Raw genomic sequence first — 13,646 nt, forward strand, 5'->3', positions numbered from 1 at the left:
GATTTACAACATATCAAAATCAGGATCCTTAATAAATCCTGTATCAGAAGCAACAACTAAATGTTCTACATCCTCCTTTGCATTTTGAAATAGTATAATTCTTAAGAAAAATGCACAAATGCTAAATTTGTAAATCCCAAATTGATAATACCCTATTAGGCAATTAAAATAAGGATCAAACTTATCCTCATAAACATTTGAAAGTCAAAGTTAGTACAGTACCTTAATTCTACAAAGCTTTAAAATGTTGAGTAAAACTTGTCCCAGGTAACTTGAAAAAGAAGTGCTTTCATCCCAGTAATATCAAAGAGCTTTTATTTATCAACCAACAATAGATTACCCAAAATGTGCTTTCATTCCAGAATATCATATAGCTTGTATTTATCAACAGTAGCTAACTCAAGAAGTGCTTTCATTCCAGAAATATCATACAGCTTTTAGTTATCATCAACAGTAGATAACCCAGAGAGCTCAAAAACCTTAATTCTTCCAGATGGGAAAAAAAAGTCAAATTTTTTGCTCTACGATCATTAAAAAAGTAAAACATGGATCCAAACTCCAAATCAAATGTTTTCTCTTACCTGTCTCCACAGGTCAAGTTCTCCTTGTGGACAGTCCTTTGAGACCTCTCCAGATCCACTTAATAAAGGTTCATCATCATCTAAAAAGAAATCTTTATCAATGGGATATGGAAATGACACAGACTAGTCAGAATTCTCATTTTGAAAAATAGCAGAGAATGATCTTAGATTGAATTCAATATTTTGAGTGCCAGCCCGTCACACACACACACACACACACACACACACACACAAAATAGGACGCTCAAGCCCAAGGGCACTTTTTGCACAAACTATTAGAAATGGGACTTCATACATTTTTTTCCTTACTATATAGAGGTGAATAAATTGCCTTTCCAGTCACATACTTATTTTGTCATATTTTCAAATGCCTAAATACTAACAGAAAAAACTCTTATTAACTAGATGTAAAACATGTTTAATGGGGCTAAATGGAGTGGAAATACTGTATCCAGCTGCAGAATACACCCAATGGTACTCAAATGGTTAATCTTGAAAAAATAATGTGCAAGGCAAGCCAGAATTTCATTTTCATAGAAGCATGATTATAGCTAGCTTAGTGAAGCTGGTCAGTAAATAAGGTCTATAGGCACTTTCATTTAGAGAATCAGATATTTTAGCTATCTCTTCTTTGTAATTCTATATTCTAATTATGTAGCGTTTGCTCATACTTTACAGTTATATAACTAGGACCAATCTATTTTCTAATTATTGATACACACTATTTTCTTCTATCATGCATTACAAAACATGCTTCATCTTCCAAGTTGCTTAATACATACAGTATTATAAAAAATATAACAAACTCATCTATGACCCTGTAAATATATCCAACATATGGCCCATCTTAATATACCATAATAGGTTTTGATGAATGCTTCAAATTTCAAATATTGCACCTGAAGCAAAGATAATATAAATTCCATTTTAAGAAGCTAGAATCAATATTTCAAGGTAAATATGAATATCGCTATCAATGTTTTTGTCTTAACATTGTTTACCATTCTACACAATTTACAACAATTCTAGAAGCTAGCATTTCCTAGTACAGTAGGGGTACACATCTCACCTGATTCATCATCACACCCAGGCGTTTCAATTGAAGCAATGGATGGCGATCTACCAGTTGACAGAGAAGAAAGAGTCGAAGATGTCAGGGATGACAAATTCAGTGACAGGGACATGGTTGAGGGCCGCCATCTCTCAACTTCACCCAAATTGTCGACACTTAGGACAATGTACTGTTTGTCGCCCTGAGGAGAATGTTCAACCTATTCAAATAAATACTTAATTAGATTCAATCAACCGTATCCATAAATACATAACTCAAAGACATATAGCATTAAGGGCAAAATCAATGCGGAAAACTCAATTATTATGACAAAGCAGCTGAAACTATAAAATCATTCAAACACCGGTGCTCAAAACCAATCTGACATTGCAAACTTCTTGAAGGTGAACATTATAGCCATCTTAGGCTTACAAAACAAAGGGCAGAGTGCTTGGGGAAATTAAAAAAAAAAAAATGTTAAGCAAAGATCTTAGTAGGAATACTGCTGATCATTCTATTAAATATAGCAAAAATTCACAATTAGCAATAAAAAAGTTTAACCAGACAACACTTTGAAATTTCAATGCTTACACGCTGGTCACTTCCTGTTATTGTGCTAGATATACTAGATAATGGGAAACATCTGAGAAAAAAATTACGGTAAGGCAATATATTTTACTAAACGGAATTGAAAGTGATGACTGGAATGAGGTCTATTTAGCCATGGTCTAGTAAGACAAGCTGACAATGGGCACTTAACAATACTGAAAAGATACAAACGCACATATTAAATGAGTCTAAAATGACATTAACTTGCAACTTAAGCTTTTATAGAATTACCCATTAATAATTTTGAAATCTGACGATATTTTCTATACTGGTAGCAAGGTTAGACTTAGTTTTACAAACGGTTCCACCCACATTCTTTTTCATTCTTTTGATTAACCTTTCAGGAATCTTGAAATTCAAGTGGTCTAGTTAAACTATTTTATGATAAGTATTTGATTTGTGCCAAGCGTACTAAAATGCATGTGTAAAACAAAATTTTGACTATTATAAGATTACAGAAAAACACTTCACAATTTTGGGCTCTTAACAGTTTATTTACTGCTTAAAGTCTGTCGTTACGAGCCCTCCGTATCACTTGATAACAATGACAAAATACACACGTTGATTCCTTCACCTTTCTTTTAGTACATAATTTCACACAACGACACAGTATTTTGAAGAAGGTTAAGCAATAAACATAGAATAGACCTACCATTCTTAATGTGTGTCTCTTGTAAAATTTGTTGATCATTCTGTTCTACTCCCACAAACATAAAATCTGCTTTTTGAATTTTGCTTTTAATAAAAGGATAATCAGACTTCTGCCTCAAATGTTTTACCTATCTTGGACTGTATTACAATATGACATATCTTGGGTTTATGAATTTGGACCATATGGCCTGATACTGGGGCTAGAAAAAACATTTAGAAACTGCAAATAAGGGAAAACTGCTTTTGTGCTATATAAAGTAAAATTTGATGATGGACAGTAAGATGGAACTAAAGAAGGAGCAGAGGAAAATTAAAAGGCCAGTAAGTGGGTACAGCTAGGGGGAAAAGGGAGGCTGCCAAGACACTTTGATAATGTATATAGCACACTATCTGGCCTTCAGAGACTATAATAATTCTTAAATAATCGACAAGACACTTTCCATAAGGTACTTGCCGTATGATTTGACTTGGGAAATAACCGTCAAATAACTTTTTAAAACAATTTTCTATTCGTCCACCTTCTCGGTGTCCCTATTCATTTCAGATAAAGTTTACAATAAACTTGCTATAAAAACTCAATTCTCTTCCACTTAGCCAATAGACTAATATTTGAGAGATTGCATAGGAAATGTATAAAACTAAATACATGACAAATAAAGAGATAATTTTTCTTGTGGCACAAATGTTTTCAAAGAGCAATAGTTTTGTAAAGGGAGTGAATAAATCTATAGGCAATACAGTGCTGTAAACAGCAGAATATTAAGGTCTTACCTGCTTCAGTTTGAGGGAGAAAAGATGGACAAGGGGCTTTTTGCTAAAGTACCAGAATCTTTCATTTTGTGGGTATACCCTGACCTTTGTTTCGATGACGAATCTGACAGGCTCTTGAATGCCCCCTGTTAGAAGGAAAAGGATTCTTCAGTAATAATAAATAATTACTATAAAAAATTTCACAATTCCTCAAATGAAATACTGTACATAAGAAACTTCAACTGGAATCATACAAAGTCACTCTTACTGTTTTACATAACATCAAAGAGGCCAAGATAAGCCCTTACATTAAAAGCAAAGGAATACAATTTGACACAAAGATTACAATCAGTACACAAGTTATTGAAATCCTGAAATACAAGCACTTGAATAAATAAAAGAAAAACTGGATGAAAATAAAAAGTATACAGTACTGTATTCTGTATAAATTTATTAAAAACAATAATTTAATTTAATTGAAGATTCTGAAATCACACTACTGTATATGCAGTACTTACTCATGACTAGATCTATGGCAACTGTCATTGAAACTCTGCGGTCTTTGGGAGTTTCTTGATTGAGGACATCAAATATGGGATCGGCTGGATCCCAGTGACCCGAGATGACGTAACTCTTTTTGTCATTGACATTGCTCCCCATTGACACCTGAAAAATTGGAAAACACTCAGAGCACCTTTCCCTTGAACAGTATAACTTGTTATAATTTAAATACTACACCATGGACCCATCACAGAAATCTTTGTACAGTATCAGTTTAAACTGGAGCCTAAGAAACAAGTTTAATTCCACTTTTCAGGTAAAAATAAATGTTGTTTATACACAGCTATTCAGACTGTTGAGGTACAAATCCATGCACTTTGACTCCAACTTAACAAAAGTTAGGAGAGAAACAGGACTAACGATTTGGGTAACAATTATCTTAAACTTAATATGGTGGTTTCTTAGTCTCTGCAAGTAAAACCTGTGTAATGAGATTTGGAACCAAGAAATGCTTAGTAATATTCAGTGTAAACTAATCATGGACTAACGATTTGGGTAACAATTATCTTAAACTTAATACGGTGGTTTCTTAGTCTCAGCAAGAAAAACCTGTGTAATGAAATTTGGAACCAAGAAATGCTTAATAATATTCAGTGTAAACTAATCATAATGTAACTCACTTTCTTGTTCTGTAATTCTGTAATTACATGACATATGTCAAGACAGAAAAAAATGTGTCCCTAAGACCTTGACAGCATAACTAATATGTATAGATAGATATAATAGCTTGTGTATTTAACGTTTTAATGCATCGTGCGAATGTGGAGGTAATTTTGAAGGTAACAATAAAAGCTCATGATATTCATCCTGCTTAACAGACAAATGAGAAAATTTTTGCTGTATAGAAATTGCGTCTGATATGGTGCATATAAAGATATCCTTGACCTCTCCGTATAAACCCTGTCCTTTCGTGCAATATGATCATCAGCAACAATTCCAGAACATTTTCACTTTAATACTTTACCATATCTTAGGCTGGGAGGAACGTAGAGAGTAGAGGTCCCCTATTTTGTTTTTGTTTCATTTGTTGATGTCGGCTACCCCCCAAAATTGGGGGAAGTGCTTTGGTATATGTATGTATGTATATCTTGGTTAATATATTGAGGAAATTCTGGGACTTGGTGGTATATGGTTCTATGATTATCATAAGATCCTTACTGTTAATCACTTAGGTTTGGAATCCAATCATGGAATTCATGTTTTGTGTGTGTGTATATGAGGAAATTCAGTATCACAGTAAAGTACAGTACAGTCTACCTAATATTTAAAAATATGCTTTCGCAACAGAGCAAAGCACAGAATATCAACTGATGTACCTAGTTTAAGAAGCATTCACCATCATTATGTTAATACCATCAAGGTCACTGGTTATCATATCATATATACAGTACTCAAAATGGAAAAGTAGACTAACATGGTTTGGATCATAAGGCTCGGAACTAGCGTCTGGAAAAACATTCAGTGCAACGATACTAATAGGCGAAACCCATCCATTGCACCATGATGTTATAGTTTAGAGGTTGGACAGCACAAGGGAAGTAAGGAAGAGAGGTTTTGAAGTTAAAGTAGAAGATTGAAGAGAGCTATGGGCAGGGAAGTAAGAAAGAGAGGTTTTGAAGGTAAAGTAGAAGACTGAAGAGGGCTACGGGCAGGGAAGTAAGGAAGAGAGGTTTGGAAGGTAAAGTAGAAGACTGAAGAGGGCTACGGGCAGGGAAGTAAGGAAGAGAGGTTTTGAAGTTAAAGTAGAAGACCGAAGAGAGCTATGGGCAGGGAAGTAAGGAAGAGAGGTTTGGAAGTTAAAGTAGAAGACCGAAGAGAGCTATGGGCAGGGAAGTAAGGAAGAGAGGTTTTGAAGTTAAAGTAGAAGACCGAAGAGAGCTATGGGCAGGGAAGTAAGGAAGAGAGGTTTTGAAGTTAAAGTAGAAGACCGAAGAGAGCTATGGGCAGGGAAGTAAGGAAGAGAGGTTTTGAAGTTAAAGTAAAAGACTGAAGAGGGCTATGGACCGAATACAACATCCAAAATTAAATTTCTTAACTTAAAAATCATTAAGGATTTACAAAATTATAAAGTCGACTCAAAATTTTAAAACTAAAGAATTATTCTCAGAGTTTCCCTTACAGTTACTGTTCATAGCATTGACAATGTAACATGAGAGCAACCTGAGTACTGATAACGATAAAAAGATCCTAAACACAAAAGATTCAACTAATAATTATAGTTTGTAATCCATCTACAAAAAAACATGAGAAAAAATAATTTATTCACTAACAAGATGAAACAAGAAAGTTTAAACAAATTATTTGACAACGTTTATGTAATATAATGAAGAAGGGAACTACAATATGCTTAAAACACTGAAAACAATAACAAGAGGAAATGCTACAACAGAAAAAAACAATAAGGAAATGATAACTAAAAACTAAATGTACTGGTATAAACATAAGTAAAAATCGATAAAGCCCAGAAGTCAAATTATGAGCATATCTATAAACAGATATAGATTAGTCTCACAATAAATCAATATACAGTATAGATATTTCAATAAATAATTTAAAGCCCTGTAAAATGGTATATACATTAATATGTATTCACATATTACATGCACTAGAGAGAAATTATACAATGTAATTATCCAATCCTCAGAAATTTTGTAAAATATTAAAATTGTAGACGTTACTATAATCTGTCACAGTAAGACACAAAAATCTTTTACGGTATAAATGTTAATGTTTGTGTATCACCAATGTGTTCATTAAAGATTTAAAATTACCCGAAGCTTAAAAGTTGATCAAAATTTACCTGAACAGTATCAAGTATTCTAAGGTAAAGGAGTATCTACATATAAATTGCAAAGGACGACTTATTCTCCCTCATGATGTAAAATTCTCTACTCCCACAAAAAAAAAAAAATCTTTCATGTTTATAAAAAATACTAAGTATGGTACAACCATTAATGTTAGCCCTCATTTCCCGTATTTGGTGTTTTCAAAACTGTACATAAAAAAAAGTTTTGCTGGTTTTAAGTAATATTCATATAATAGGAACTATAGCTACATGTAAAAAAATCTACTGCACAAATTGTTTTCTTTACCATTTGGTAATGCAAAATTATCATCAAAGAACAGTGATGTATTCTTTGTACTGTATATTTCTGAAAAAAAAAAGAGAGAGAGAGAGAGAGAGAGAGAGAGAGAGAGAGAGAGAGAGAGAGAGAGAGAGAGAGAGAGAGAGAGAGACTGACTGACTCTGGTACTGCTATGATTAAGATTTCATTTGATTAAATCAAAATAACATGACATTCTTATGGGTATTTACTTTAAGACAACTAATAATCTTCGGCATTACCGTATATACTTATTTTGTTCTAACATTTATTACGGTAAGTAATTCTACAAAGGTAAAATACGCAACATATCTTATTTCAATATGCCCTATATGTATTATAACCTATAGTTATGCAGTACATGAGTAAAAGTGTATATATCTAAAACCTGAATGAAAATGGTTCTAATCTAGCATATGAATATCATATTAATGTCTTCAATAATGGCTTTCATTACTCCGATCAGACCAAGGATCTTCTCAGAACAATGATCAATTGATCCAAGCAAGTTCCACATATATAGGGGAGAACTTTAATCTACGGGCTCTGGCAGGGATTACTTTGAGGGGAACTCTGGAAGAAAATGTATTAATCTTCTTTATTTACAGTACACTCTTAATAGGTGGTAGTGCAAGTTAACCCTGTCAGGACTTATTTAAAGTCAGATGTAATTCAAAAGGGACTTTAAACTAGAGTAATAAGACAAAAACCCCAAAACCCAGAGTGTGCAATCAAACACTACATTAGGTATATTACAAGAACTATTAAACCAACACCACGGATTGAACAGCATAAAAGGACAACATTAGTGCATAGAAAATTCAGAATTTCCCCTAAATTGTGTAAATTACTCCCACTAGCATTTCTTATTGATCAGAAGGCATTACTGTATCTGTTATGATTTTGGCTGGAGACAAGAGGATGCCGTAACACTCACAACCATTACCGTCATTTAATCTATTATCTATGGCTATACATGAGATTTATATGACTGTTTTATCCAACTTGCGTTGGCAAAAGGGGAGTAATTATATCTACTTTATGACAACCAATATAACCTCCGTCTACCCGGGCATACACTCTACTGACACTTTAAAAAGAATAAGACAGGGAACTAGTATGTTACTAAATAGCCCTGGGAAGCATATACCCAACATTGAGTAGAACATACCTGTACCTCATTTACTCCAAACATGTGAGACAGATTAGAATATCCATGAGCATATCCATTCTTAGAGCTCTGACTGTCTTCGCATGTCTTTTCTTCCCAGCCCAACGTCTGTTGGGTGCATTACAGATAAAAACAAAAAGAGGAATAGTGTTAATCAAAAAAGCCCCTGAATGAAAATTGCATGAAAAAGAAGCCTGCACTCTGGACTTTTAAAAGGCTGAATATCCCATAGTACAAAATGCAAATAAAATTTCCAATGAACCTCATTAAGGAAAATTTTCCATTACAATTAATTTCCAATGGTATCTAAGAAACAAGTAACAGAACTGCTAGATCCATTGTACTTAGGTGGGCCATCATTTTCTGTAATAATCCATGTAGCATAACTGAATGATAAACCCCAAAATTCTAAGATATCAAATTTACTCTGAGGAGATACAGTATTAGAAAAGTTCTTTTTAACTCCTACAGTACAGAAATGGTTCCCTGGGGGAGTAAGCTGTACAGTATATGATCCTCTTTCAAATTTTACAGTATCTTTATTTCAGATGGTCACTAAACAAATAAAAGTCATCAGAAAGTTTAGTGAGAGAAGTCTTCTCAAGTTCTTCATGACATAAATAGATACCATACAAATCACATCAAATGGAAGAAAACTTTTTGGGATATGAAAATATTCTTCCCTCTATTGTTACCTATTCATTGATGTTGAAACAACCAAGTTCCTTTTAAAAAGCACCGTCAATTTCATATGCGGAGCGAAATGAAAAATATGAACTTGCTGTACTAATACGTAATAAAGGGATTAATACACAGTACTGTATCCTATAACGAGAAGCTTTAGCATTTCATCCAATCCATTCCGTATATTTCAGCAAGGAAAATCAATAGCATATCTGCGCAGGAAATCTCATATTACACAATCATGCGTGCAACAGCCAGCAGAAATTGCCTCCAAAGACGCTTCAGAAATAAAGAAAACTAAAAGAATGCATCAACCTATAATCATACAAAGCAAGAGACCAATTATCTCTTCACTAGAAGAGTTTCTACAATACCCTTCCTCAACTGAAAGTATGAAAAGAAATACTATTAGTGCTCAATAACAGACCGTCACCCAGTTTCTGTATCCAAAACCTTAAGAAAAAATTACCTTTTGGTCAACGAAAATTATTTCACAACCCTGTGTGATTACAGTCATGAGACCAAAATATCATATGAATTTCATGCTTACCCTAAACATGCACAAATCAATGCTTCAACATTTAGTATGTGTATATTAGTACCATATTTCAGCATATATTGTATAAATTCCTTAACCCTCTTGTAAATACAGTACTGTATGCAAGCAACTTGAATTACTGTACTGTACAGTAGTACAGTATACAACAGCTTGTTACACAGAAGGCCATTCCTATTGGAAAATATTTTCATGAAAACATCAAACTTTCAATATTGATGAACAAATTCAAAGAATTTCTTTATTTTACATAAAAACACTCGAAAGCAGAATGTCTTAATCCAAGAGATCTCACGTAAAAAAATTTTGTTAGGAGAATTACTAACAAATCTTAATTAAAGAACTAGCATTTTCCATGGAAAGCATATTTTACCTTTTCTTTTTTTTTTTTTGCTTATCATTAAAAGGTTTTAATAATGCAATTACATAAGCAAAACAAAATTATGAATGATAAAACTAGTTTCAAAACATCCCATATAAAAAGCTATAGTCCTGTACCAGTATTCCATACACGAACTAAACAGTCCGTAACAAAACTGGAACACTTTGTATACGCAATACCTGAATGACACTATTCTCCCTATTTATGCTTATCATTACTATCATCATTATTATTATTCGGTAAATTATTAAGATTCGCAAGCCAAATTATAAGTGCTATACTGTACTACAGTTTAAATACCATAACCTTTAGTCAATTTCTTTTAGCGATGCAGATTTGCACCGACTCGCAGCGGTGCCCTTTTAGCTCGGAAAAGTTTCCTGATCGCTGATTGGTTGGACGAGATAATTCTAACCAATCAGCGATCAGGAAACTTTTCCGAGCTAAAAGGGCACCGCTACGAGTCGGTGCAAATATGCATCGCTAAAAGAAATGGACTATACAGTAGTAGGTATTGTATACTATTTTTGCTTATAATAAAAAACTTACAATACTGATCAAAACTATATTACACATTTCTCACGGTAAATCCCAATAAGAAAATCATCGTAATAACATTGTACTATACTTAATAAAAAAAATACTTAGAAAGTACTCTTAAAAGCAATACAAATACAGTAAAATATAAGGAAAAGGAGCTGAAATTGATGACAATCACCAAACACTTGTCGTTGCTTAAACCACCACACATTTTCTAACAGTTGTGAATAAGTGTTTACTATAGTCCATTTCTTTTAGTGAGTCATATTTACACAGACTCCCAATGGTGCCCTTTTAGCTCGGGAAAAGTTTCCTGATCGCTGATTGGTTGGACAAGATAATTCTAACCAATCAGCGACCAGGAAACTTTTCCGAGCTAAAAGGGCACCGTTGCGAGTCGGTGCAAATATGACTCGCTAAAAGAAATGGACTATAGTGCAAAATTTATAAATTGCTGAGTTTTGTAATTTCTACATTTGGTGGAAAATTTCTAAACTACCTGTGACATGCAATTTTCTACACTTGGATTAATTCAGAGATTAATGACAGTTTACTAAAACATAATGTACTTGATTTTGTTTCTTGACAGGATTGCACAGTTACATTTGGATTTTTACAAAAATCTGATCACCGGTAGGCCTTAGAACTGCTATCACATTATTATATTTTTGAAGAAATACGAATCTGAATGGGGGGTTCTTTTTTCACGGAGGGGTAAATTTCTCAGCTTTGCCAGAAGTTTGTAGTCTCCAAACACTTCTTAAATTACGATTCAGTATTTTCTAAAAAAAAAAAAAATTTTAATCTTGCAAACTCAAAATGCTCTGATATCATGAAAAGTTTTACATTAGCTTTATAGAAATGAGAATATAGAGTTTCCGGGAGTTTCAAGAAAAGTCCAAAGGAAAGGAGTCTCAATTATGCAAAATAACCATAAAAAAACCTACTCAAATGCAAAATACTTCCTCTGCATATAAGAATGACACCATTTAAAAGATGTTGCCTCACCCTTTTTGTGTCATGTGCAGTAGTGCTATATGAATGAATATAAAATGGACTTCTTTTTAACTTTTCCCAAGTCTTTTTCATATCACCATCCTCATCTTGACTAAACTTTTGAGGAAGCTACATGAACATCCTATAAAATTCAGTATTCCAGCATGAAAAGTTATAGGACATAATAAAAAACCATTAGAGAGGCAACACCAATGATGTGCTATTATGAACATCATTACCAATATCACTACTGTACTATTATAGAAGGTTCTTTGAAGCTCTCCAACCCCACCAGTAACATTTACCTTCAGCCCTGCCATCCAAAAGTACAGCATAAAAATGACTAGGTAGTCTCAAATTTTACAATACATAATACAGTAATAAATCAAGTCCTCGATTTACAACCGAGATCTGCCCCTATGTGTTGTAACTAAAATTTTGACAAGTCTAAAGACACTCTAAAATATAGTACTATATCACTTTCAAAACCACTAACTGAATTACTTAATTCATGCTTTTAGAATACTTTGTTGTATTTCTTTACATTCTTACATTCAACGTTCACAAGGAACCTATCTAGAAAAGGGATTTTGACGAAGGAAAAATCTATTTCTGGGCAAGGGATCTGTGTCGCCCAGTGAAATGCTCCTTATAGCACCATTTCTAAGGTATAAATACTGCTAAATATACGAGAAAAAAGTTGCATGGAATGCCAGGAATATACCCAGCTTGCTCACCCTTATAGGGTGTCGGTATAATAACTGGGGCGTGTAAAACCACTATCAGAGGTCCCTTACCAATTAGTCTTCTCCTTCCTTAACATCCGTTCTCTACGGCAACCCCCCCCCCCACCACTACCACTACCCATGCTTCTCCCATCATTCCTTCTTAGCATCTGTGAAGGTTCAGACGTGTTTTTCATAGCTCTGTGTTTTTTGTGTTTTTGAAATTTCTCATTTCTTTTTCAAAATTGTACGGAATGTGACAAAGCATTTCTGCTCGCCCTGCCAAAGCCCATTCGAGTAATGTACCAAAGACAACTGAAAAAGCTAAAGCGACAATCATACCCTGTTTCTTCCCACCACCAAAAATAGATAGTGTTACACCACACTTATGCAAGCTAGTCCGCTTGTTTGTATCAACGAACCATGTGTTGGGTTTTTAAATATTTTCCTAATAATTCATGGGAGATTTCTCTTATCCATGAAACCTCAAACCAAATATCGTAGTGACCCAAGAAATTACTGTAACCTGTTTTCCATCTCTTTAAATCCATTCCCTTTGTTCTATTCTTACTAAGTTGTCCAAATGATTTTACTTTTTCTTTTCCCTTATCACAATCTTTCAAGGTAGCTCTAAGAGTCCCTAAAATATGATAAAATGGATTCATTATACTGGATTGTACTATATAATGTGATAATACAAATACAGTGAACCCTCGCTACTTCGCGGTTCGACAATCGCGGATTCACCACTTCGCGGGGTTTTCCCATAACCCATATATATATACATATCGCGGATTTTCCGGAAAATTCGAAAATACCGCGAAATCTGAAGATAACCAAATACGATATTTTGTTACCTGTAATTCCATTAATACTGTAATTAGTAATATCTGCTCTTACTGATTGTTCATTGCATTACATATGATATATAATTCAGCACAGAAAGAAATAAAACACGAAAAGAGAATGTGATCATACGATAATTCAGTACGTAGTAAAATTAAATCGAACATGAAACGCAAATCAGATGCAGTCATACCATATTAGAATGGTGTGTACTGTAATGGATGTGCTTCTTTTCCATGAATCTTTTGTATGTATACGTACGTAGTACAGTACTGCATCCAATAATATTCTTTGTTGCAAAAATCACATTTCGAATAAGTACTGTAAGCGTACGAGAGAGAGAGAGAGAGAGAGAGAGAGAAAGAGAGAGAGAGAGAGAGAGAGAGAGAGGCGTAAAATAGCGTACGTACGTAAATTTTTATTATTATTGTTATTATTA

At 33.7% G+C, this 13,646-nt stretch overlaps 1 protein-coding gene across 6 annotated transcripts in view; it reads right to left on the minus strand.

The window, feature by feature from the left end:
- Positions 1-13,646, minus strand: part of LOC137617397 (rab GTPase-activating protein 1-like) — a 170,631-nt gene that overhangs the window by 41,910 nt on the left and 115,075 nt on the right. For 3 of the 6 annotated variants that reach the window (XM_068347425.1, XM_068347422.1, XM_068347424.1), the window contains exons 8-12: positions 8,479-8,586; positions 4,161-4,308; positions 3,664-3,788; positions 1,651-1,852; positions 582-661 (exon numbers count right to left, since the gene is read on the minus strand). In XM_068347425.1, the coding sequence (XP_068203526.1) occupies positions 582-661; positions 1,651-1,852; positions 3,664-3,788; positions 4,161-4,308; positions 8,479-8,586 (663 nt within the window). The remainder of the gene's footprint in view (positions 1-581; positions 662-1,650; positions 1,853-3,663; positions 3,789-4,160; positions 4,309-8,478; positions 8,587-13,646) is intronic. The other 3 variants (XM_068347426.1, XM_068347427.1, XM_068347428.1) reach the window with 3 other exon arrangements.

The sequence above is a fragment of the Palaemon carinicauda genome, chromosome 23 (genome assembly GCF_036898095.1).
Source record: "Palaemon carinicauda isolate YSFRI2023 chromosome 23, ASM3689809v2, whole genome shotgun sequence".
NCBI lineage: Eukaryota > Metazoa > Arthropoda > Malacostraca > Decapoda > Palaemonidae > Palaemon > Palaemon carinicauda.